At 50.8% G+C, this 23137-nt stretch overlaps 8 protein-coding genes across 8 annotated transcripts; 1 reads left to right on the top strand and 7 right to left on the bottom strand.

Annotated features, from left to right (window-relative positions):
- Positions 1-399: 399 nt before the first annotated feature.
- On the bottom strand, positions 400-2196 carry STEHIDRAFT_167974 (family A1 protease; the record flags this gene model as incomplete). The annotated part of the gene is made up of 9 exons (XM_007303376.1): positions 400-583; positions 673-731; positions 810-1056; positions 1135-1259; positions 1326-1381; positions 1448-1585; positions 1653-1683; positions 1745-1860; positions 1932-2196. 9 exons carry the CDS (start codon positions 2194-2196, stop codon positions 400-402), a joined length of 1221 nt encoding a protein of 406 aa, XP_007303438.1.
- Positions 2197-3326: 1130 nt separating this feature from the next.
- STEHIDRAFT_96132 (uncharacterized protein) lies at positions 3327-3997 on the bottom strand (the record flags this gene model as incomplete). The annotated part of the gene is made up of 2 exons (XM_007303375.1): positions 3327-3413; positions 3474-3997. One exon carries the CDS (start codon positions 3992-3994, stop codon positions 3479-3481), a length of 516 nt encoding a protein of 171 aa, XP_007303437.1. The 3' UTR covers positions 3327-3413; positions 3474-3478.
- A 515-nt stretch (positions 3998-4512) lies between these two features.
- Positions 4513-6539, bottom strand: STEHIDRAFT_77950 (family A1 protease). The gene is made up of 9 exons (XM_007303213.1): positions 6213-6539; positions 6028-6143; positions 5936-5966; positions 5730-5867; positions 5617-5672; positions 5429-5553; positions 5109-5355; positions 4978-5036; positions 4513-4911 (listed from the first exon to the last, which is right to left on the bottom strand). The coding sequence occupies exons 1-9, from the start codon at positions 6478-6480 to the stop codon at positions 4728-4730; spliced, it is 1224 nt and encodes a 407-aa protein (XP_007303275.1). The 5' UTR covers positions 6481-6539; the 3' UTR covers positions 4513-4727.
- Positions 6540-8031: 1492 nt separating this feature from the next.
- STEHIDRAFT_156122 (uncharacterized protein) lies at positions 8032-9177 on the bottom strand (the record flags this gene model as incomplete). The annotated part of the gene is made up of 1 exon (XM_007303374.1): positions 8032-9177. The coding sequence occupies one exon, from the start codon at positions 9175-9177 to the stop codon at positions 8032-8034; it is 1146 nt and encodes a 381-aa protein (XP_007303436.1).
- Positions 9178-9372: 195 nt separating this feature from the next.
- Positions 9373-11601, bottom strand: STEHIDRAFT_96124 (uncharacterized protein). The gene is made up of 5 exons (XM_007303373.1): positions 11081-11601; positions 10955-11024; positions 10539-10898; positions 9845-10482; positions 9373-9783 (listed from the first exon to the last, which is right to left on the bottom strand). Exons 1-5 carry the CDS (start codon positions 11442-11444, stop codon positions 9656-9658), a joined length of 1560 nt encoding a protein of 519 aa, XP_007303435.1. The 5' UTR covers positions 11445-11601; the 3' UTR covers positions 9373-9655.
- A 437-nt stretch (positions 11602-12038) lies between these two features.
- On the top strand, positions 12039-15861 carry STEHIDRAFT_167970 (uncharacterized protein; the record flags this gene model as incomplete). Its single annotated transcript, XM_007303372.1, has 14 exons — positions 12039-12100; positions 12172-12193; positions 12254-12675; positions 12731-12755; positions 12814-12952; positions 13011-13269; positions 13323-13629; positions 13693-13859; positions 13931-14048; positions 14106-14153; positions 14218-14552; positions 14613-14747; positions 14803-15656; positions 15720-15861. The coding sequence occupies 14 exons, from the start codon at positions 12039-12041 to the stop codon at positions 15764-15766; spliced, it is 2940 nt and encodes a 979-aa protein (XP_007303434.1). The 3' UTR covers positions 15767-15861.
- Positions 15862-15999: 138 nt separating this feature from the next.
- STEHIDRAFT_96117 (cytochrome P450) lies at positions 16000-18888 on the bottom strand. The gene is made up of 16 exons (XM_007303371.1): positions 18834-18888; positions 18717-18762; positions 18466-18640; positions 18307-18404; positions 18157-18248; positions 18054-18097; positions 17903-18000; positions 17663-17835; positions 17350-17600; positions 17224-17290; positions 16962-17162; positions 16879-16908; positions 16572-16805; positions 16486-16518; positions 16400-16428; positions 16000-16323 (listed from the first exon to the last, which is right to left on the bottom strand). The coding sequence occupies exons 3-16, from the start codon at positions 18629-18631 to the stop codon at positions 16151-16153; spliced, it is 1689 nt and encodes a 562-aa protein (XP_007303433.1). The 5' UTR covers positions 18632-18640; positions 18717-18762; positions 18834-18888; the 3' UTR covers positions 16000-16150.
- A 1076-nt stretch (positions 18889-19964) lies between these two features.
- Positions 19965-22570, bottom strand: STEHIDRAFT_96112 (cytochrome P450; the record flags this gene model as incomplete). Its single annotated transcript, XM_007303370.1, has 14 exons — positions 19965-20249; positions 20322-20350; positions 20404-20436; positions 20503-20736; positions 20803-20832; positions 20893-21093; positions 21158-21224; positions 21285-21535; positions 21594-21766; positions 21834-21931; positions 21982-22025; positions 22103-22194; positions 22251-22348; positions 22408-22570. 14 exons carry the CDS (start codon positions 22568-22570, stop codon positions 20098-20100), a joined length of 1665 nt encoding a protein of 554 aa, XP_007303432.1. The 3' UTR covers positions 19965-20097.
- Positions 22571-23137: the final 567 nt, after the last annotated feature.

Here is a 23137-nt window from a genome sequence, read left to right as displayed (position 1 = left end):
TGAATGTCGTGGTCAAGGGCAAACACGCCACGATCATGGTCGACGCGACGCGTCGTGCCGGTAAATTGGCCACAGGTGATGTCGCGATGTCGCGTTTGCGCTGTGGCGGCCAATAAGAGACTCGTCAAGTTGGGCCACACAATGAACCCTCCACGCCACATTGGACTTTTGAGTTTGACAATAGCTCTGTTGGTCACCCCGAATGATTCGAAGACAAACAGTGGGACAAAATTCATAATTTCATCGGAAAACTGTCCACAGCCAGCATCTCACAGCGAGCAAGTTCATACAATCGGAGCGGGTATCAACGTCAAGTCCGTGTTCTTCTTCTTTCTACCAAAACTTGCATCCCCACCACCCCCTCCTCCTCATCCTCCTCTATACGAACCATCTCGCACATCAATTCGACGTCGCAGAAGTCGAGCCGGTAGTAGCAATACCGAACCGGTTCTTGGACGAGTCGTATACGGTGTAGAACCTCTCGAGGAAGGCCTGTCCATCGATGAAGTCAAGGCCAGAGCCGGTTTTGGCTCCAGAATCTCTGACGATGAGGTAGATGGTGCCGGGGTCTCCGCCGATGGCGCTGCAAACGGTTCAATCAAAACTGAAATCAGCACATGAGGTAGATGTCGACTGCGAATGGAAAGGAAGGGAAGTTGAAAGGGAACTTACCTGTTGAGCGAACGCGGCCAGATTTGAGCATTAGCCGTGAGCCCGAACGTGGCACCGCCCTACACACACAACACATAAAGATTCTAATCAACAAAACATGCAGAGATAAATTGGCCACCAAAGGATATAGGACTCACGATCTTGAAGTTCAACGTCTTCAACGCGCCATATTGCGCCGCAGTGATCGTATAAAAGCCCGTCGGAGCATCTTGCTTCGCCCCGGTGGCCTCGACATATCTGTTGAACGCCTCGGTTGCGATGTAGAGGAGGGTGGTACCGGTATCTACAATGCCTGCTGTGTTGGTGAGAATGGAGGTAGTACCGTAGGTGATCGACTGGTCGATGCCCCAGTACTTCGAAGCGGGGGCGGTGCTAGTCAGGGGGCTGGAAAACGAAACGAATGTCAGGGTTGTGAGATTTAAATAGAAAAAAAAAGGAATGAATGGATGGACCCCAACTCACGTGTAGGTGATAGAACCGGTGTACTTGCTCGAGTCGGTACCGCCGAAGGTGAGCTCTCCGTTCGCCGAGCTCTCGGACGTCGCGGGGGCAAACGAGACACCGATGACCTTCGACGAGATGATACCCTGAATCGCATATACATATCAACATCCCACCGAGCAGAAAATGAGGTGCAAACGTTGAGTCCTTACCTGAGTTAGGAGGTTGTCGGCGACAGTCGGAACGGTCGACGTGCCAGAGACAGTGTCTGTTGCATCACACACATGTTATTATGATGCAGCAAAATGAGTGGCGCAATTCACGCAGTACATGCCTTCGGTCAGGTCGACGGGGCCAATACCGAGAATACCGTCAACACCACTAATGCCGGTGACACTGCTGGCGACACCGATGCTCTGCTTGGTGATGACTAACCCAGCACCGAGGGTGACAGTGTCGGTGTACTCCGTTCCTGTTGGGTTCATAGTCTGTCAGACCGAATCCCTCGAATAAGACATGAGAGGAGAACAAAAGCGTACCAGAAAAGCTACCGGAACCGTATGGAACGCTCTGTATCGATACAATTCGTGAGTGACACGGGTCGGTATATCTAACAGGCAGGACAGCTTACAACACTCTCTCCGGTGCTAGTCGAAGTCGAAGTCTTCACATATGCCGTACCGGCTCCAACCCAGGTATTAGAACTGCCAGTATCAACGACCAAGTTGTACTTCGTCGGCGGAGATCCTGTAATCAATTTAGACGGCGTCAGCCCAACGTCGACCTCATAAACTGTGTAAACTTCAAAGTTAACTCACCAACGCCAAGCGAAACGATATACGAAACCACCTGGTTCGTCACGGGGACAGAGCCCACATCTTCCTGGAACTCAGTATCACCATTGAACCTCGCAACGAGTTGCTTAATGCGGGCCTTGTCTTGCTGCACGATAGTTCCAGAACCGCTACTGTTGATGTGTTTCGCGAACGGAAGCGTGATGAGCGTGTCGCGGACGGCGACAGGCGTCGCCGCGACGCTCATAGCAAGCAGGAGCAGAGAGGTGAGTGCGACTTTGGGGAACATGATAAATTCCGAGACAGAGATTGTTGAGTGGAGGAAGGAGGGAGCGATCGAAGGAAGACCACGGTGAACTGGGAATGAACGAGGCCTGCATTTATAGTGAGAGGCAGGTACACTCGCGTTCAGGAATGGAAAGCTAGAGACAAAGATAAGACACAGTGTTAGATCGAGACAACCGGAACTTTTGCACATAAATACCGGATGTAGGACCAGCACAAAGACGAAGCAAGTCGTGATCGTCTGAGAAGGACAGTGCATCCATACGTGTAGCAGTATGGATCCGCTTGCTGATGGTCTACAAGTGCAAGTGCATGGCGCAAGAACTTGCTTCTTGACAGAAATTGACCGGAAAGACAATCGTTATACTTCCCAAGATGAAAAGACTCTCCAGAGAGTGGCACCCATCCCATAAAGGCAAACGCGAAGGCATAGGCGACATGAATCCATACGCTTTACTTGAAAGGTGCGATGTCACCTCGACGTGACGCAAAAAGAATCATACATCCGGGTACAGGATCAGCGTCGTTGAGGTAGGGGCTCATGTATACCGGGGGTCACATCACTCTCGAAGTCGTGAAAAGCCATAGAGATCCTTTTATGACCGGAGGGGCCTCAATATATCCCAACGCTTGATCTTCTCATCGCCGCGCCCGAAGACCCAAGCGTACTGCGTCAACAAGCCTCCCAAGAAGACGCATCGCGGTAAGCATCAATAAGATCCCCGCTGCTCCTTCAGCATGAGATTTCCCGACCGACATGCGACCTCGTGCAAGCCGTTTTAGTCGCCAGTGCTGCACTCAGTGTTGAAAAATATGCAGTACCTGTAGAAATTAATGTTGATCTAGACCAAGTTGATATGTATCATAAGGAGCAGCAATAGCATCCTGACCAGGGACGAAGCAGCGCAGTCCATGCGAGAGCGAGAACAAACCGGTGATTGGGCCATAAACCGAATTTTCTCTCGCCTCGATGGGGTATTGGTCCTGATGGGCCCGTATTGCACCCTGAACAAACCTTTCTTCCTTCCGTCCGATCCGAGGGACATAGCAAGACAGACTACAGTAGAGCGAGGGGATGCGCGGAGTTCTGAAGCCTGACGCTCCGATTGAGGAAGGGAAAACACCAGTGGGAATGCGCTATGACAGCCCCAGCCCATGGAGCAAATACAGACACCAATGTGGGGCGAGTCTCAACATCACTGTTATGCCATCGACTACCTGCTATATTCACAAATAAAAGCGGTCAGCCGTGAGCCGGGGACGGAGCACAAAACTGCTCACCCGACTTAGTAATGATGCGATGTCCTCGTACCATTCCTCCACTCCTGCCATTCCTCAAAATTCCTCTCCACATACACATACACCAAACTCCAATCCTTACAAACATACTTCGCCCCCAACCCCTCACCCACATCACTCGAGCCCTCCTCCGGAAACTCCTCCTCCAACGTCAAATCCGCATTACACAATATCGTCTGCCTCAAATAATTCAAACAATGGTCCGAATGGTCTTCCTTCCAGTGCTCCTTCCCCGACGAACCGAGGTTATGCTCCCCGTGCGGGTTCTTGCCCTGGATCGCGAGTCGCAGGGCGTCGAGACAGTGAATTTGGTGATACATGGAGAGACCGAAGAAACGCTTCTTAGGCCCGAGACGGACGAAGCCGAGAGAGGAGGACGGGTAGATGGATTGAAAGTCAGCATCGGAGGTGGGTGAGGAGAGAGTGTAGTGGCGGGAGTTTTCAAGTGTCATGGACACGAAGGGAAGGTCAAGGGGGAGTGTATGAGGGTAATCGTCGTTCATCCACGCTGCAAGAATGTCAGATATTTTTACTGGTGCTCAAGGACTGTACGCACTGTACTCGCGTGTGGTCTGCGACAACTCAGGCTCCCGTCTTAATACTGAAGGAATGTCTGCGGGTTGGCTATATGATCCTGTCGACTGAGCTTTTAGAAGTGTCCAAGCGCTAAAGACCTGCATAAGACCAGACGAAAGAAGAAGCACAGCACTCGAGATGAACATCGTTCGTGACGAAGCCATGGTACCAGTGTTGAACCTAGCGAAGAGAGATGGCATGTCGTCGACGAGCAGAGAAGCGCCAGCACAAAGGGTCTGTGAATCGGTCTCAGGAATATGTTGCTTTGGCGGCTACAGAAGTCTTCATATCGGCTTTAGAGCGAGTTGAATGATGGCGGCAGAGGTCTCGTCGATGTTGGCCCCATACGATTCCGTATCGGCCCGCTCATTCCCTCCAGTGGGTGCCACAGTGGCGCACGTTTGCGGCCTCGGTATCCTTTCTAAAGTTCCTTTTAAAGTCACACATAGAGTAGATCCGTACAAACGTGTTCCCGTTTATTCTCCAAGAAACCGTAATAGAGTGGTGACCGCAATACATCCTCTAACCGTGACAATACCGAACAACAGGAGGGTATACATGCCATTGCCAAATTGAATACCAGTCCGGTCCCGCCAATGTCAAGTCCGTACATTTTTTTGACCCCAAGTCCCAGCACCATATTCACTTCTACACGGCCACTCAGTTCGACGTGGCAGTGGTCGAGCTGGTCGTAGCGATACCGAAGCGGTTGTTCGTCGAGTCAAAGACGGTGTAGAACCTCTCGAGGAAGACCTGTCCGTCGATGAAATCGAGGCCTTCGCCGGTGTTGGTTCCGATGTCGTTGACGATGAGGTAGATCTTGCTCGACGATCCACCGATGTACCTATACGCATTGACAGGGTTATTAAGACGAACGTGAGCGAGTGACATGTTGGAGAGAAATACTCACGTGTTGAGCGAACGGGGCCAGATCTGCGCATTCGCGGTAAGACCAAAGGTAGCACCGCCCTACACACCCATCACAAAAATTCATTGTTAGCAAAATACTCCAGACTTATCTACAAACAATAAACGACTCACAATGCTGAAGTTCAGCGTCTGCAACGCGCTATACTGTGCCGAAGTGATCGAATACAAGCCAGTCGACGAATCATACACCGCGCCAGTCGCCTTAGCGTACTTGCTGAACGCGTCGCTAGCGATGTACAGGAGAGTGGTACCGGTGTCGACGATGCCCGCCGTGCTGGCCGAGATCGTGGTGGAACCGTAGGTGAGAGCCTGGTTGATGCCCCAATAGGCCGAAGCGGGGGAGGTGCCGGTCAGGGAACTGAGAGGCGATATGAATGTCAGTTTTGTGAGACAATACAGATAAACGGAGTGGATGGTGGACTATAACTCACGTGTAGGTGATAGAACCGGTGTACTTGCTCGAGTCAGTTCCACCGAAGGTGAGCTCGCCGTTCGCCGTGCTCTCGGACGTCGTAGGTGCGAACGAGACGCCGACGACCTTCGACGAAATAGTACCCTGAATCGCATACCATCAACATCCCGCCGAATAGGAAGAGAGGTGCAGACATTGAACCCTTACCTGAGTGAGGAGGTTGTCGGTGACAGTTGGGACGGTCGACGTGCCAGAGACAGTGTCTGTGGTAGCGCACACAGGTTAATCCAGCACAGTAACCCGATTGAAACAGTACATACCTTCGGTCAGGTCGACGGGGCCGATACCAAGGATACCATCAACGCCACTGAAGCCGGTGGCCCTGCTGGCGACGCCGATGCTCTGCTTGGTGATGACCAACCCAGTACCGAGGGTAACAGTATCGGTGTACTCGGTTCCTGTGAGAATTTGATGTCAGTCAGACGATATCCACGAAATAAAGTACTAGATGAAAACAAAAGCGTACCAGAGAAGCTTCCGGAACCGTACGAGACGCTCTTCATTGAGATAACACGTAAATGACAGGCGCCTGCATAATTCAGCGAGACAATAACTTACGACGCTCTTGCCGGTGCTGGTCGAGGTCGTAGTCTTCGCATAGGTCTTATCAGCTCCAATCCAGGTGTTGGAACTGCCGGTATCCACAATCAAACTGTACTGCGTGGCCGGAGATCCTACGATCAATCAAAAGCGGCATTAGACTGACTTCTCCCTCATCACGCGACCTCGAACAAACCACTCACCAACGCCAACCGACGCGACATACGAAACCGCCTGGTTCGTAACAGAGATGGAGGCCGCGTCCGCCTGGAGCCCAGAAGAGGCAGTGCTGTACTTCGCAACGAGCTGCTGAACACGGGCCCTGTCCTGCTGCACGATGTGACCAGAGCCGGTGCTGTTGATCTGCTTCGCGAACGGAAGAGTGACGAGCGTGTCGCGGACGGCAACGGGAGTCGCCGCGACGCTCATAGCGAGCAGGAGAACAGAGGTGAGTGCGGCTTTGGGGAACATGATGAAACTAGAGGCCGAGGAGCGTTGAGCCGAGGAAAGGAGGACTGGGAGGAAGTGACCGAAGGAAGACCACGACGAAATATGGATGCGCCATGCTTGTATTTATAGTAAGAGAGTGGCATTCAGGAATAGCGAGACGAAGATAAGAGACAGAGATGGATGGTGACGACCGGAACTTGATCAGAGCAATGCCGAGTGTAGAGGAGAGTAAAGAGCACGAAACTCGTGATTGTACAGAAGGATGAGATAGATGAGGTTTCCATGCGGGATGGAGGAAGAGCAGTATGGGCGAGGTTGCCTGATGGAATCCGAGTGTCGGTCCAGGGCGCAAGCCTCCCGCTTCCTGGGTGGAATTTGACTAGGCAAACGATCGTCATGCTCCAGAGAACGAAAGACTTCACAGGCGGACAATGGCAGCCGTCCCATTGCAGAAGAAACGAAGGCGTAGACGATATGCTTCCATGCGCTTTACATGAAGGTGCGATGATAATCGGCCATGGCGCAAAAACTATCAGTCTTTGAGGCTCTGGATCAGAGATGTTCGTCATGGAGCTCGAGCTCTTGGCTGTCGTAGCAATTGTGGTGAGCTCACAATCCAAGGAGATTGTCCGAGAGACAGGTGAGTAGGGCAATCGTAACGGCTTCGCTCATAGAGCGCCATTCAAGACGGTACAATGGCAAACGATGGTGCATGCTTCCTAAGGTGTTCTGCGAACGATTCGAAGCCCCTACTTCGGCTATATTTAGATCATACAGCCCACGGATGAAAATGAAATAATTGAAGGCTCTTAGCGATAATCCTCGAGCACGAGTAGCCACGAGGGTGCTAACCAGGAAGAAACAGGAAGAAACGCCGGGGCAAAAGGCTTGGCGATATCGAAGTCGACGGTGGCGGTGCGTACATATTGTGGCCGACCTTGGACGACCACCAGTTCAACCCCATGTAATTACAGATGCGGCAGATAGGGCTCGCTCTTCTGTTCGTGAACTCGAGCAGAAAAGACGATATTACTTAGCGATTGAAGCGTTGCGGTGTAGCATAGAGAGAAACGCGTATACAGCAGAAACCACCGGGACTTTTGGCGAAGGGCTGGGGGTTTAAGCATTGAGCATCTACCACATGGTGCGCGAATTCCGCGAGGCTCACGCCAGGGCTATCTTCAAGTGAAGGAAACAGTTCGAGACCTCCTCCTATTAGAGAGCTCCTGTACGGTAGTTCATTCTCCGGGTTTCCCATAACCGTTGATCATCGGGTAGACACACACATGGAAGTGGTGACTTCATTTGCCCTGGTGAAATAGAGATGCGATGGAAAGAGATGGAAAGCAGACCGCGATGATTATCCTGTGTAAAGCCATGAAGTACCTCCCTGTCCTTCCGTGTTCTCCTTTGCAACACCCTGACCATAGTGACCATCTGTCGTAGAATATTGTGCGACTTCTTGAGGCCCGTGGCGCCTTGATATTTGATGTCGGTCGTCTTTCTATTCGACAAAAAAAACAATAAATACGATCATCAGCTTTCTGCAGCCCATTCGAACAGACTTGGAAATCAGACCGTTCGAGGCGCGAAGACTCTGGAAGCGGAAGAAGTAAGCCAGCCGTGGGTCTTGTATGTCGAAGACGATTCACTGACACCGGCGTGAGGTGCTATGCAGTGATCCTCAGGCTTTGTAGCGTTCTTCCTTCGAGTGGGGGACTGCCATCCGAAGACGTTGACCTGCCTAGGGACCCCCATGTCGCCAGTGTTGCGAGTTACAGAGTACGGGTGGCGCCATGAATTAGCCGAGGGAGCAGCGGCCAGGTCACATAGTGGAAGGCGATGGCGCGAGAGACTAGGTGTAGCATGTGTCGAAGAGTCCACAAGATGAGAAGGAGTGGGCGTGGAAACGAAAAGAGTAGGAGGATCTGGTGGTGGTTGTATAGCATGTGGCGTGCGTGATGCAAGGGACGCTGGAGGGTGTAAGGGGATAGAAGAGTCGAAACCTCGAGTATGGGCCTGGTCAGCACGAGCGAGGGTGTGAGACTGAGTGTGATGAGCGTGAGCATGAGTGATGGTGTTCTGAGGCAAAATTGATGCGAGGTTGGACGAGAACGAGTTCGAAGCCGGAGGCACATTCTGGCGTCCAGCACCACGAATATCGAAAGAAGCCTTTTCAAGCCAGGACGGGATGTTTTCGTCTCTCTTGGTCAGGGACCCCGTACTGTTCACCTCTGCGGTGCCAGCATCCACTCCCACTCTCCTCTCTAGTTCGTTACTCTGCCTGAGAGCCTCGAATCTCGGATTTAGTACCATAGCCATCGTCTCTTCAGTCCCAGCAGAACCGCCAGCTAGATACGAGTGTTTCGAAGGATAGCTAGGCAGAAGTGGCGTGCCCCAGAACAAAGCTTGGGCGGGCTGGAAAAGAACAGGGGGATCGTCGACGCAGATAGCCTCGTCCCGGATGGTATTGAAGAGGCCCTCCTCTGAATCGGTAAGATCGTAGTTGTCGCCCGCAAGCTGGTCACTTTCGCAGATGATATCGTCCCAAATCGTAGGCGTAGAGAAAGACTCGGATTCGGATTCGGATTCGGACTCGCAGGAGCCTGCCTGGTCGTCGTCCGATTCCAAGTCAGAGCCGTCGCTTTTCCACCGCACGCTGGAGCTGACACTAGAGTCGCTCGATGCGTAGCTGGTCTGAGAGTACGTGCTCGACATAGTAGTGCTGTAGAATATTGACAAGAGTGTTCTAGGACCGTAATAGCTTGAGAGTGTCGTTGAAGTTGTTCTGAGAGTGGTTTGAATCGAGTGCCACCGGATGAAAACGTTATCTTACGTAAGCAGATCGACGCCACACAAGACTGGCGGTTGGTTGAGCCAATGGCGCGAATCGTGGCCACCAGAGAAGGATCGTTGTACTGGGTAGAATAAGTGTAGGACAGTATCTATGGAAGAGCGAACAGTGTGAGTATATAATAGGGCTCATAAATGGAAAGCATATGGACGTAGTATGTAGCTAAAGCATCATCCAAACACAACAACGAAGTGACGCTGTAAAGAAAGCAAAATTGCACTGTCCTTCGTCCCCGAGTATTAGTTGTAAAGGTCCGTAAGGGCGAAGCCGGGGTATATGCAGGATCATATGTATGTATTGTACAGTATACATCAGCGCCGTGTATACGCGCCTTCGTATGATTCACCAGAATCGATTCTTTTCTGTTGGGTGGCCCTTCGCCATCCGCAGCATAACGAGATGAGCCGTGAAAGAGGACCAACCATTGCCCAGAAGAACGTCTGCTCGTGTTCCAATCGCCATGTCCACACCTAGTGAGATGCTATAAGTATCTCCATCTAACAAAAATATGAAGATATAGAAAAGACTCACTCTGCGCGACATATTTTTGCTCCCAGTCCAACACCAGATCCCTACTTCCCGTCACCTCATCCCATTTAAACTCTTGATCTGCCTTCAACGCCTTCTTCAACTCATCAATCCAATCCTTCTTCCCATTCGTCATCACGTATATCCTCCTCAGATGCGTGTGCTCCCTTCTGATCTCCTTCACCCTCTCCACGATGCCCGGAATCTCAGGGAAACACCTCTGGGCATACAGCACCGCGTTCCCTAGAGTCAACTTCCCCCACGGCGCGTCCGGCCTCTCGAACTTATCTGGCATCCCCTCCGACGCCAGCTGATTGAACCCTTGCCATTCCGCAGTCCATTGTGCGAGGTGCAGACAATGGTCGTCGAAATCGCCGCGGCGGATGTGAAGCACGAGCAAGCCGGGAATGACGTCGAATTGTTCTGCTTTGAGAGTGGAGAGGGCAGAGCTGGGGATACGTGAGGGTTCGTAGGAGATGGGAGCGGAGAGGTGGGCGAGGGAAGAGGTGCGTGGGAGGCCGACGAGGTGTTTGTTGGCTTCGAGACCGAGGAGGACGAGTGGGGAAGAGCTGTATTGTTGGACAATGGGTGAATCTCGGAGTAAAGGCCAGAGGTCGTAGATTCGACGACTCCCGAAGAGCCTGTGATACGCGAACTTAGATAGGGTGTAAACGGGAGAAAAAGAATGCAAACTCACCACATCTCGAAGATATGTGTTTTGGAGCCTTCGTTGGATATGCACGGTGCATCGATGGATTTAAGCTTCTCTACCCATCTCGTGAAGAGTTCAAGGGCTCCGTATTCGTTCCCGAGGTCAAGTTCGATCTTAACCTGGTCGTTATTGATGTAATGTATCCCTCCGAGCGTCTCGCAGACCTCGTAGAACTGGTTTTTGGGGACGGCGCGTGGTGCGTAGTCGCCTTCCGGGAATTCCTCGCCGAGGACAGGGCCGTCGAGGAGCACAGATAATGGCATTCGGGAGTGAATGAGCTTGTCATTGTAGATAGTCCACTTCACTTCGGGTTTGTAGTTCCAGGTGTAATCGTCCCAGACGAAGCTAGATTTTATGGACTTGAATAGGAGAAGCGCGAGACATAGAACGGAAATACTCACGAACGGTTACTCTCATGCGCCAACAACGCATTGACCAGTAATTCCTGCACCGCGTTCCCCCATCCCAACCCTAGTATATGATTCACATTTACTCAACCTCCGGAAGTGCAAGTAGACGAGACTCACCCCAGATATGTCTCGCAGGGAAGAAATACTTCGTTCCCGGCTCATGTGGTCTCGTCATCTTCGCCTCTCTCGCCCAGTACTCCTCATAGGTCGGTGGTAATCGCACATCGGGGTGCTGCCGTATCCACTCCTCATAGGCAGTGATCTCCGGGTCGACCTCCTCCTCTGACCCTGGTAAAGATAGCGGTATACCATTCTCCGGGCGGAAAAACACGAAGAACAGCACGACGCAGACTACGCCGCATATCGCAAGCCTATTTGCTCGACATCGCCGGAGTGGGGAGCCATTCCGAGGCCGTATACCGCCCCTTGAGGTCGGAAGATCATCACCGCGTTTGTCTCTGTGCTGAAAACGCGCAAACATGAACCAGGGCCGGGCTCGGTTAGAGTACTTTTCGGAGTTATAAGCCTGACTAGAAGAGTTGTAGTAAGCAATTGATGTGAAGTGGGTGGGTGGTTCGTCAAGCAAGTGGAGACTGAAGTGATCGTCCGAGTGAGAGATATGGAAAGACACCGGTGGCCTGAGGCCTGACGTGGTAGTGGGAACTTTGGAAGGGTGGCCTGAATTCGTAGAGGGAAGAACCCTTTTACTAGCAGGGCTTCACCCACTTGTAGTGACATCATAACGGCAGCTTTCGGAGTTCCAATATCTTGAAGCCTCGGCTGTTTCCAGGGTTCAAAGGTTCGCTACGATTATCTTGTTGGACTTTTTTTTACTGGACTTGCACGAAAGTTTTTCCTTTCCTTGATATCTTCTGCCACGAACGTGCATTGGTCCTCTGACCGCCCATTTGCTATGTGGCGCAGGGGTCATGGCGGCATGGGTTGACATATTGATGCTTGCGTGAAGCTTGCCACGAAAGGATGAAGGAGTGGCCTCGCGGATGGTCAATGCACATTTCCTCTCCTTCAACCCAATCAACCACCACACAGACTACACTCTCGTGGTATCCCTCAAATGAGTGCGACATCTCTTAAGGAAAAGGGAAATGATCATTTCAAGAGTGGTCGTCTGGCCCAGTGAGTTGTATTTCTTGTTTATCATCCAGTAGTAACTTGCAGGCTGAAATTCTTGTACGATCGCGTGAAAGGGCAGCAAAGTGCTATGCACAGGTGCGAATACTCTACCTTATACCATGATTTAATCAATCTTATCTTGACCAAATCCCACAGGCGGAGAAAGCAGCCCCTACGGATGCTGTGTATCCTTCGAACCTGAGCGCAGCACTTTACGAGCTCGGCGACTACAAAGGCTCGTACGAGGCGATATGCCGTTCTGCAGATCTTTTGACGAAGGAACAATGGGAATCTCCTCTCGCGAAGCGTCTTTCTGCGAGAATCGCCAAATGTCTGCGGTATGGAGTACGCTCCGGCGTAATAACTCCCGACATGGCGGAGAAAGCACCAGCAGTCTGCGATAAATTGAGATCCATTAGTCGTCAGCCCTCAGGCGACTCTGCACCGGGCACTGCGGCAGACGCTGCTTCTGCTTGGGATGAATGGGACTTTGTCAAGGGCGAGATGAATAAAGTGACTGGTAACGCTAATGATGCACGCGGTCGGCTCGCTCAAATGCCAATCTTCCGAAAGCCTGCGTGAGCTATCCCTTTACCTTCAGCTCAGACAAACCTGAAACTTCTTCACCTACAGGGATACAGAGATGTTATATTTTCCTGTATGTCCTTTACATGTTTTGCCCTTCGAATTGCCTCTCACCATTACGTTTTGTACAGATCGGGCACGATGAGATCCTCAACATCGTGGAAGACTGGGGTCCAACCTACGAAGGCAGCCACGATCCGCTACCGCTGAATGATATTCCTATCACTTGCTTGAAGCCGTTGGCTCTTCTCTTTGGTGGTGTCGGTGACGGTCAGGCATCCGGTTCTCAGATCATGTACAATCGACTCATCATAAAACTACCTTGCAGCTCGGCATGTCTTCGCCTCAATTATCGGTCTCCAGAAGGCTTCAGCTTCTTCATTAAGCAGAAAGCGGAGCTTGACACTCAAGGCACACATGACGCTGATAGATGTCCAACCGACCATTCTCGCCCGCAATCTCTGTCTGTTCATGTTGTTGGATGAATTGATGAACAGATCCGTTCTAGACGAGAACACGATAATCATCAAAGCTACTCTCTTCTACGCATATGTTGGAGTCTTGATGCCTGACTACTGTTATACCAAGTCAGTCTCCTCGGTTTTTAACGACGTGTATTAACTAACCATATATCTTGAAGGTGGATGAGCGTCGTCAGAGATCTCAGGATTCGTCTTGCCCTGAGTCCACCCGATATACCTTCTTGGTTCCACGTCTCTCCCGACTCCGTTCCAGGCATCATCTCGTGTTTTACCTATTGGGAAAAGGGATTGACCAAAAAGACCGCCAAGGGCTCTCTCTCTATGCACATAAACAATGATGCTCCTCATCACGGTGCAGACAACATGCCAGCGTATAACGTACAAGTGAAGAAGAATAAGGAATCTATGCGGATTTGGGCCACATCGGAGGTGGACAATCATTCAGAGCAATATCTGATGAAAGCGGTACGTCATTTACCACTATTCTCGCGACATACAACCGATTGAACGTATTCGTATGCGTCACAGGGGAGGGATCAGCTTGGACTCGAGCCTTGCCCCACGGACTTTGCGGGAAAGAGAGAGTGGTTGGCGTTAACGCGAGAAATGCTCACAGAATTCATGTCGGACGCGAGCTCGGGTTTTGAGCGTCCCGATACGCGCTTGGAAATGGTGAACGAGGACTATTGGTATCGGTCAGTCAATTCTCAACGTCCTTCTCTGCTTGATGGACGTTACCCTCAGCTGATGACTCGACTTTATTCAGGAAGGCTCATGTATTCGTACCGCATTCAGCCTTGTGGCACCGGCATGAAGGCCTCGAGGCCTCATGGACTAGCTACAGGGATTCGAAGCGACGGAATATTACCCAGCTTCAGAACAAGGTCGGTAGAGTGCCTGTCCACGATGTAAAATCTGACTGAACCGGCCCCATCTCACAGTTCGCCTCGAACGTGGCAGGAACATTTAAGCCCAATCCTTCGCTCTTTGTATGTGTCAATTTTGTATACGAGTACACTGTACTTGACCCACTAAAACCGTGCCCATCTGTAGGATCGCCGTCGTCACGAAACTAAATACCCAGATATGAACTGTGACGCTTTCACAACTGTCCGTCAAATCAACATCTTCAACGTTCGTATGGATTTGACCGGTGATCGAGACTCAGTTCGGGGAGATGTTGAACGAGATTATCCTGCCTTCTCCGTTGGCGAAACATTCTTCGATGCTGTGGTAGACGCTTTGAAAGCGTTGAAGGGTCGCATCATGCTCGAGGTTATCCACGATGATCTTAGCAGTGGGCTGCTGAAGATACGAGCACGAGCAATGGACAGCCGACCGGCAGAATTCCCAAAGAAATTCACTCGTATGTGGTTAAGCAACGTACCGTTAGTATTCTCCGTCTTCAGCGTGGTCCTCGCTGACTAGTGGCGCTAACCCTTTCCCAGGGACTATACCCACGGGCCAATGAATACTGCGGTCTACGTCATGCCATCTCTGGAAGTTGTCCCGGGTGCGAATGCCACAGCGAATTGTCTCCTGAACACTGGCTGCTGGAACAGCGGCGAAGACTTCTTCCACAAGTGCGTGTCAACGACTGTGTCCTGTCAACAACTACTTACCGTCCACGTATTTTAGTTACACTCTCCTCCGGGTTCGCGATGCCCCTCGCTTTCTAGGCTGTGAAGTCGTCAACATGAAGCCCGCTTGGGGCCTGATCACTCTGGCTCCGACGGTTCTCCCCCGCCCACTAGCACAGCTGGCGTCTCGTGATGAACTGTATACTTGGCTCACCCGTACCTTGCTATGCACGCTGGTTCCTGGATATCCTTCCCAGCATGCGTATCGCTGCCGTCACCCAAACAACGTAGTATCCTTCGTCGGACTGGTCATTCACCTTCACGCCGTTGGTTTCCCATCGCATTGGCTGTCCGAATACATGCGAACCCTTCTCTCAAACGACCTCGTCACCGATGTCGCACCATATCGCGGTGAATTACCTGTCCCCGTCTCCGAGATCGGCCGTCGCGTTCAAAAGCGTAGAGTTAACCTCGATCCCTGGTTCCTTGAGTTCGAAAACATCATCGCTACCTCCTACGAGTCTCTTCCTTTCCCCATTTCGCTTCCTCGCACTCCTTTCGCCACCTCTCATACCGAGATCGGCACTTTTGAAGTCAAGATACCATCCAACGAATTTGAACCAGCGACATTTACGAAGTTTCTGTCAATCATGGATCCAGTCATCTCCCTCATATTCGTCAAGGCAGGGGCGACCTCAGATCCAATGGATCTGGTGAAAAAGGTGCCACAAATCCTGGAGGGTAAGGGAGGAGCTAGGCCGGCGTGTGGAGAAATCTACATCTTGACGGGTGTCGAAAGGTTTGAGATGTCAGCGGGATTGGTGAGTTGGAGGATGAGCAGGGACAGGGTGAAGAAAATGCAGGCGAGTGGGTGGTTCATGATGGCGTATAGGTTTGATGCAGAAATTCCGGGTGCGTTAAGGCTTCCCTCTTCCTCCAATATACATGAAAGTGCTAAATAATTGCTGGTACAAGTGGTCTGTCCCATCTCTTCGACGCGCTGGATGGAGAGCCGAGTTTGAAAGACTAGGTGATGGACGGGGCGACCGCGAACTGTACTTGTACCCAGCTGTGCCCATACCCACTTGTAAGTTCGCCACTGCGCCAGCACTTTGACTGTATTGCTTCATCATGTCCCACACCATACACGTTTCACAAGTGTGTTATTCCTTGATGCTGTCGCATCCTGACTTTCTAAGGATAGCCTCTCCGATTGCCACGTATGTCATCAAAACCATTACACGTCGCGAGGGTTCAAGGATAAAACTATAGAATACTGTCCAAGTCCAATCCATCCTGACGGGTAACACGGAGGAAATAATATTACACTAAAGAGTTCGTCGCTGGCGGCGCCGTCAAATTCCGGTAACACAATGAATCCCGTCACACGCATTGCTCCCTCCACATTATGCTTTGGCAGCGCCATTGACTCCAGGCTGAACCGGCGAGAGTATCAACGGCATAGAGGGCTTCGTGCCGCCCGAGACGACCGGTGCAGCCACAGGACCCATTATCCAGTCAACCTGCGTCTTGCTGGGCGAGAGGTAGAAGCTTGGAATGAGGAGAGACATAACGATCTCTGACAATGACAAGGCGATTTGCGGCCAAGTGATCAGTTCCGTAGTCGCAGCAGCTTTGACGGGGAAAGAACGTACTCATCTCCATCTGCGAGAACTTGAAGCCACTGCACGAGGGATATTTAGTATAATGGCCAAACGAAGGGAAGGGTAGCCGAACTCACATGCAGGCTCTTCCACCTCCCAAGAATGTCAGCCTACTCACGGTTAGTCGAGAACGGTTGCTCATAGTCAACGAGCAAAAACATACATGTTAGAATAAACACCGGGGATACGGGCGTTCGTTACACTTTCAGGTAGAGGTGACAGCCACCTCTCAGGTTTCCACTCAGCAGCATCCGGCCCCCAAATCTCGGTGCTAGTGTTTACAGCCCTGATACCTATCAACACAGTCGTATTCTTGGGGACGACAATCTCGGATATGGTATTGCCGTCGATACCCGTGAAGGGGGTGCTCAGCGGCAGAATGGCATCCTTGCGCGCACTGTCAGGTTGGAGATTATAGTAAGCAATCAGACGGGACATAAAAGAAAAGACAAAAGAGATTGTCTACTCACACCCTAGGGATATGAGTCACCGGCGGATAACTGTATCGCGGAAGTAAGCAACAACAACGGCAGTGATAGAACATCAGACTTACACTCGAAGCGTCTCCCGACAGACAGCCTCCAAGTACGGCAGCTCGTGTAGGGTATCGTAGTCCAGGTCGCCTCCGGCTTCCTTTCGAGCAAGGACCAGTTCCTCGCGCAGCTTGTCTTGCACCGTTGGGTTCATAGCCAAGAGGAGGAAGATACGAGAGAGTGCAGAGGATGTCGTATCCATCGCAGCAAACACCAGTGTCCTGTAATTGTGAGATGAGTGTCAGTATGAGGCAAAAGTTCGAGGGCTCGATCAAAACGTACGTCATCTGCCCGAGTAATTCGGAATCGGGCAGTCGGTCGTCTTCATCAGCATTCAGATTCGATTGCACTACGAATGAATGATACTGTAAGAAATGTGCCAAATTCGCAGGGATAGACTGGTCTCACATAGAACGCTCATGATATCCCTTCCCTCGCCGATCTGGTGAACCACGGCGTCGTCACCTTTCTCCAAAGCTGCCTTTTTGTGGTAGAAAACAGTCTTCGACGTCTCGTCCATGATGTCTGTTGCATCTATCAGAAGCTTGATATTCTTCGAAGGCAGCAACTGTAAAAGCCAGCGGCGAAAAGCTGCTGGTCCGATATTTGAAAAGTAGGGAAGAAGCAGGCGCGGAAGCGCCAGTTTGGCTGCCGTCGGGCTATTTTACGCAGACAGTAAGCGTCAGAAAGTGTATGAGAACCAGAAACCAGAGATACTTGCAAGAGCATCTTGACCGCCTCAGCGTAGCGGTTCGACTTTTGCTCGTCGAGGGTTTCAAATGAATACCCAAGCCCTCCTTGACCAATGAGCTCCAAAGCAATGCGAGTCATCCATTCGAGGACGTCCAGTTCGCGTGGTCCGTTGCTAACCTTCGCCTTCAAGATGTCGTCGAGCTAAGTGGAACGACGGGAAATATAAGGTTCCTACTACCGATTATAATTTATACCGAACTGCGCTCACCTGGTGTGTGATTTTGAAAAAGGTGGGAATCATGTACCGCATGTGGCTTATGGAGAACACTGGGTTGAGGAGTTTCCTCTGGCGACGATGATGTTGTCCTGGAAGTAACGTGTGAGCCTAGTGCCGCTCATGTACCACCACAACAACTCACCGAGAGTGCTCAGTAAACCCATACCAAAAAAGAGTTTGTTGGACCTTCGTTAGGTAGATCCCGTCAATTCCGGTGGGCTTCAATAAAAAGACAGGGACCTTACTCTATAAACATGTCGGTCTCCTCGAATAGTTCTTGTTCCTTAATCAGGATGGAGTAGAGGGCCTTGGGGTCGCTGATATAGAGTCGAGCATCCTATAAATTTGACGGTGAGTGGTGTAACAGAGATAAATCTGGAGGGACAGCTACTTGCCCCAAAAAATCCCCAAGTCCTGATAACGCTTCCATACTTCTGCACAATGCCATCGAGGAAGCCCCAGCCTTGCAGGTCGAAGAGCTGTTTCAGGTTGCCTGAAGACGAAGGTTCGTCAGACAAGGATATCCGCTTGCATGTGAAAGTAACACTACTCACCAAATGCGAACGACTGCGCGGGAGGCCCAGGGATATTACGCAGAGATGCTTGCTTATACCAGAGCACGACTACGTATAGTATCAGAAATGCGACAGACGATACCACTGCTGTGGACAGTGCGATCACAGCCGATATTGCCAACGATTTGTCCAGCAAAAACATCATAGGACAAGACTGCAAAAACGTTGGCGATAGTAGAGTCGGTGTGGGTACGATGCGGAATGAGAAACAAAGTGAGACTTAGCCTGACTTTATACTTAGTCCACGAAGGGGCAGAAGTGTGAACAACAAGCACTGATAGTTGGGCGAACACTGGAAGTAAGTTCCACAGCGTGCGAAAAATCGGATGATGACTGGACCTCTTTACAGACCGACGGGCCCGCGGAACGGGATCTTCGGAAGTAAATCCTCGTGTTGTCCAGCAACTATCCGTGAGATGTCCACCTTGATGATAAAGGTGCCCACACTGTAGTGGACACGCACTCCGGAAATAATGCGTACAAGCACTCAATGTGACGGACTACCGGAGTGGATACAGGTGGCAAATGAGTTCATCAAAATGGTCAAGGTCTTTGACATTGCGTACCGAACAGGTTTATCGACAGCAACAGCCGCAGAGTTGATGAAAGGCGCAGTGTGCACGAGCACTTCGTGTACGGTGGACTGAACTCGATCTTGTGAAGATCTACTAGAAGCGGCGAATGGGCCACTGACACACAGACACAGTTGGGATGGATGGAGGGAGGAATCTGTTTAGGATATAATGGGGAGTGGCAACGAATCAGAGGACCCAGAGCTGTTGCACGCTATACTCAAGCTATACTCATGGTATAAGTTTGTCAACTGAAGACGACTCGATGTTGACACTTTTCACATTTGACCTCAAGACTCCCAATGTCCAGAGATTGTTACATGGGGAGCTCGAAGAGGCCTCCTTTTCAAGCGTGCCAGTCGAGTGAGTATCAAAGTGTAAGAAGTCCCAGATGGGATCCTTGCGGAACAAATTGGGAACAAATGACGGGAAAATCGAGGAAAGCTATCCTCGGAAGATGCCGGCAACGACCGTTATGCCACTCGTCTCGGTTTTATCTCAGCTATGTAGGGGCCACACAGATCCACTGTGCCTACAATGATGTAGCACTGGACTACATCAAGATCACACAAATATTTGAGATATCTGTTCAGGCGCTTCACTGGCTGTCACATTTGAGAGCATAATAGGAAACGTAGCCACCACTCGAGCAAATTGGGCTAAAATGTGTCACCGCCCCTTGAGTGGCTCCAGCCCGGAGGCCTCTGACCAGAACGGTACAAATACTTCACCTTGTCCGAGAACCAACAAGCCTTCCATCCATATCATATACTCGTCTTGTGCCCAATTTTTGACCCAATGAGGATGTTGATGTACATAAGACAGGCATAGCAATTCGCGAATATCAGACCAGAAAGCTCTACTGCCAAAGACTCGCTGTCTTGACGGCAGTCCATGTTATAAAGAGATTGATCCAAGTAACAAAGTATAATTAGTTAACTGCAGGGAAGCTACGTGACAACTAGTCCATTGAGTACGCGCAGTGCCTCTCGCCACACGCAATATTAATTAGATATTAATCCTTGACTATAGCGCACGACTAAACAGTCTGAACGGGAGAAAGCATCAATGGCATGGAGGGCTTAGTACCGCCAGAGACGACCGGTGCAGACACAGGCCCCATAAGCCACTCGATCTGTTTCTTGGTGGGCGAGAAGTAAAAGCTAGGAATGAGGAGAGACAGGACAATTTCTAGAATCATGAAGCGATTTGCGACGGTTGGTCAGTACTCCCACAAATTAACGTGAATAGGAGTATGCGTACTCATCTCCATCTGCGAAAACTTGAAACCACTGTGTGACCAATTCAGTCTGATTACAGAGGAGGACAGGACCAACTGGCTTACATGCAGGATCTTCCACCTCCTGAGAAGGTCAACCTATCAGAAATAATGTACGATTAGTTCAGATTGGTCACTAATAAACGGTTTAGGGATGAATCAAACATGTTGGAGTAGACGCCGGGAATACGAGCATTCGTTACGCTCTCTGGCAAAGGTGACAACCATCTCTCAGGCTTCCACTCAGCAGCGTCCGGGCCCCAAATTTCGGGACTAGTGTTTACCGCGTGAATTCCAATCATGATGTTTGTATCCTTGGGGACGATTATTTCAGAGATAGTACTGCCGTCGTTACCCCTGATAGGAGTGCTCAACGGCAGAACCGTGTCTTTGCGCGCGCTGGTCAGTTGCAGGCAAAGGTCAGCATCCACATCGTCCATACACCGGTAAAAATAATCAACATACATCCTAAGGAGCTGGTTCACCGGAGGATAGCTGAAATATGAGAGGTAAGTCTTGAAAAGAATGACCGTTGCGATAGATGGTGAGGCTTACACTCGAAGGGTCTCCCTGCAAACTGCCTCTAAATATGGTAGCTCGTTTAGACTGTCGTAATCCAGATCGCCTCCAGCATCCTTTCGAGCATCGACGAGCTCGTCACGCAGCTTGTCCTGTACTCGTGGATTCCTAGATAAGAGCAGCAGTATACGAGACAAAGCGGACGATGTTGTATCCATAGCAGCGAACACCAAGGTCCTGCAAACGTGATGCGACTCTTGATCAGCGTGCCATGCAAGCCTAACAATTGCATGAGACTCACGTCATCTGGCTCAGCAACTCAGACTCGGGCATCCGGTCATGCTCATCCGCGGCCAAGTTTGATTGCACTGGCGTGGACGAGAACCATAAGTATAGATCATTAGGCTGACCAAAGATATCGGTCTCACTCAAAATGCTCATGATGTCTCTCCCCTCGCCGATCTGATGAACAACTGCATCATCTCCCTTCTCTAGAGCCTCCTTCTTGTGGTAGAACACTGTCTTCGACGTCTCGTCCATGACGTCGGTAGCGTCAATCAGAAGCTTAATGTTCTTGGACGGCACCAGTCGTATGGCCCAGCGGCGGAAAGATGCGGGTCCGAGGTTGGAGATGTACGGAAGAAACAGGCGAAGAACTTCGAGCCTACCAGCCGTTGGGCTACGTGAGGCAGCATCGGTTAGACAGGCGGTGCTAAAGGTAGAACCAGAACACATACAAGAGCATCTTGACCGCCTCGGCGTAGCGGTTCGATTTCCCCTCGTCTAACGTTTCGAGGGAATATCCTAAGCCGCCTTGACCGACGAGCTCCAGCGCAACGCGGGTCATCCATTCGAGGACATCAAGCTCCTGGGGTCCATCAGCGACTTTAGCCTTGAGGATGTCATCGAGCTAGGCAAAACGGCAGGACAGTCATGAGTTTTGTTTTGGATTGAGGTTGTCCGGCAGTCTTTCTCACCTGATGCGAAATACTATAGAAGGTAGGAATCATGTATCGCATATGGTTGGTGGAAAAAACTGGGTTCAGCAGCTTTCTCTGGCGACGGTGATGCTCCCCTAGCCGTACCGTTAGACACGAATGTTTACCATATAGCATAGGGACGAACCGAGGGTACTTAGTAAACCCATACCAAAAAACAGCTTGTTGGTCCTGCATCAAGTAGACAGCATCAGTCTCCGCATTGAAGTCGAGAAGAAGTCTCTAGATAGTAGAGATAGTAAACATACTCGATGATCGAGTCCGTCTCCTCGAATATATCATGGTCTTTGATTAAGATGTTGTAAAGGGGTTTAGGATCGCCTATATGGAGTTGGGCATCCTGAAGCAGGTGTTGAGTTATGTGACAGAACCGATCGCGAGAGGACGACGACTCACTCCAAACAGCCCCCAGATTCTAACAACTCGTCCATACGTTTGCGCTATACTTTCGTGGAAACCCCAACCTTGTAAGTTGAAGACCTGACTTAGATTCCCTGGGAGCAAAAACGCATCAGACGACGACATGCCTGAAGGTGGTAACGACAGTGCTCACCAAATGCGAACGTCTCCGCAGGTGGACCAGGAATGTTACGCAGATGCGATTGCTTGTACCAAAGCCGCACTCGCGATAGGATCAGCAGAGCGGCGCATACTGCCAGTATGGTAGGTAATGCGACTAGGATAGATGTTTGGAACGATTGTTCCAGCAAACGCATTATAGGTCAAGTGTTGAAAGTTGGTGGTCGGGGATGTAACAAGGGATACTGTGAATTGAACTGGCCTCCGGACCTTATATATAGTTCACGAGGAAGTGGAGTGGCTGCTTTCCGTATTGAAAACACCCGTTACTGGGCGTTATTGATCCTGCATGTGTGTCGACGATAACCAGGAGTTACATGTCGATGGGTGCGGAGAACTCGCACAGGTATTTGCGTCCAACAGCGTCCACAAAGAAGATGGAAAATTGTAGCGCAGTGTTTGCGCACTCTAGACGCCGTACATCCGAGCAACTAATGCGTTATGAGTCGGGGGATCCACAGACGTTTGTCAGGTCAACTGCACAGAGTTCCGAGTCGAAGAAGTAATCTGAATACTGCGTGTACTATGGTACAGCGTACACAAGAACGTCGTGCACGCGTGCTGATTTGCACCGACGGAGCGCCAAAATCATGACGTGACGCGTGGGAATGCCGAGATGATGCCGTAGAATATGCCAGGAGACGGGAGAGATTTGTCACCAGAATTAGAATAGAACGCAAACTTGCCCTATGGTGCGAAGCACT

The sequence above is a fragment of the Stereum hirsutum genome, assembly GCF_000264905.1.
Source record: "Stereum hirsutum FP-91666 SS1 unplaced genomic scaffold STEHIscaffold_6, whole genome shotgun sequence".
Taxonomy (NCBI): domain Eukaryota; kingdom Fungi; phylum Basidiomycota; class Agaricomycetes; order Russulales; family Stereaceae; genus Stereum; species Stereum hirsutum.
The sequence above is the reverse complement of the archived record's forward strand: the minus strand, read 5'-3'. Positions and strand labels throughout refer to the sequence as shown.

Bases quoted from the DNA above. Each gene is read 5' to 3' on its own strand.
- STEHIDRAFT_96124 (XM_007303373.1), bottom strand. From the start codon at position 11,444: ATGTTTGCGCGTTTTCAGCACAGAGACAAACGCGGTGATGATCTTCCG. The intron at 11,025-11,080 runs GTGAGTCTCGTC...ATCATATACTAG, and splicing joins CCCTGCGAGACATATCTGGG to GGTTGGGATGGGGGAACGCG. The intron at 9,784-9,844 runs GTGAGTCTTTTC...GCATCTCACTAG, and splicing joins GCAAAAATATGTCGCGCAGA to GTGTGGACATGGCGATTGGA.
- STEHIDRAFT_96117 (XM_007303371.1), bottom strand. From the start codon at position 18,631: ATGATGTTTTTGCTGGACAAATCGTTGGCAATATCGGCTGTGATCGCA. The intron at 17,601-17,662 runs GCAAGTATCTCT...TGCGTAAAATAG, and splicing joins GAGGCGGTCAAGATGCTCTT to CCCGACGGCAGCCAAACTGG. The intron at 16,806-16,878 runs GTGAGTAGACAA...CCAACCTGACAG, and splicing joins GTGACTCATATCCCTAGGGT to TGCGCGCAAGGATGCCATTC.
- STEHIDRAFT_77950 (XM_007303213.1), bottom strand. From the start codon at position 6,480: ATGTTCCCCAAAGCCGCACTCACCTCTGTTCTCCTGCTCGCTATGAGC. The intron at 5,554-5,616 runs GTAAGGGTTCAA...TATGCGATTCAG, and splicing joins CCGACAACCTCCTCACTCAG to GGTACTATTTCGTCGAAGGT. The intron at 4,912-4,977 runs GTGAGTATTTCT...CAATGCGTATAG, and splicing joins TGGCCCCGTTCGCTCAACAC to GTACATCGGTGGATCGTCGA.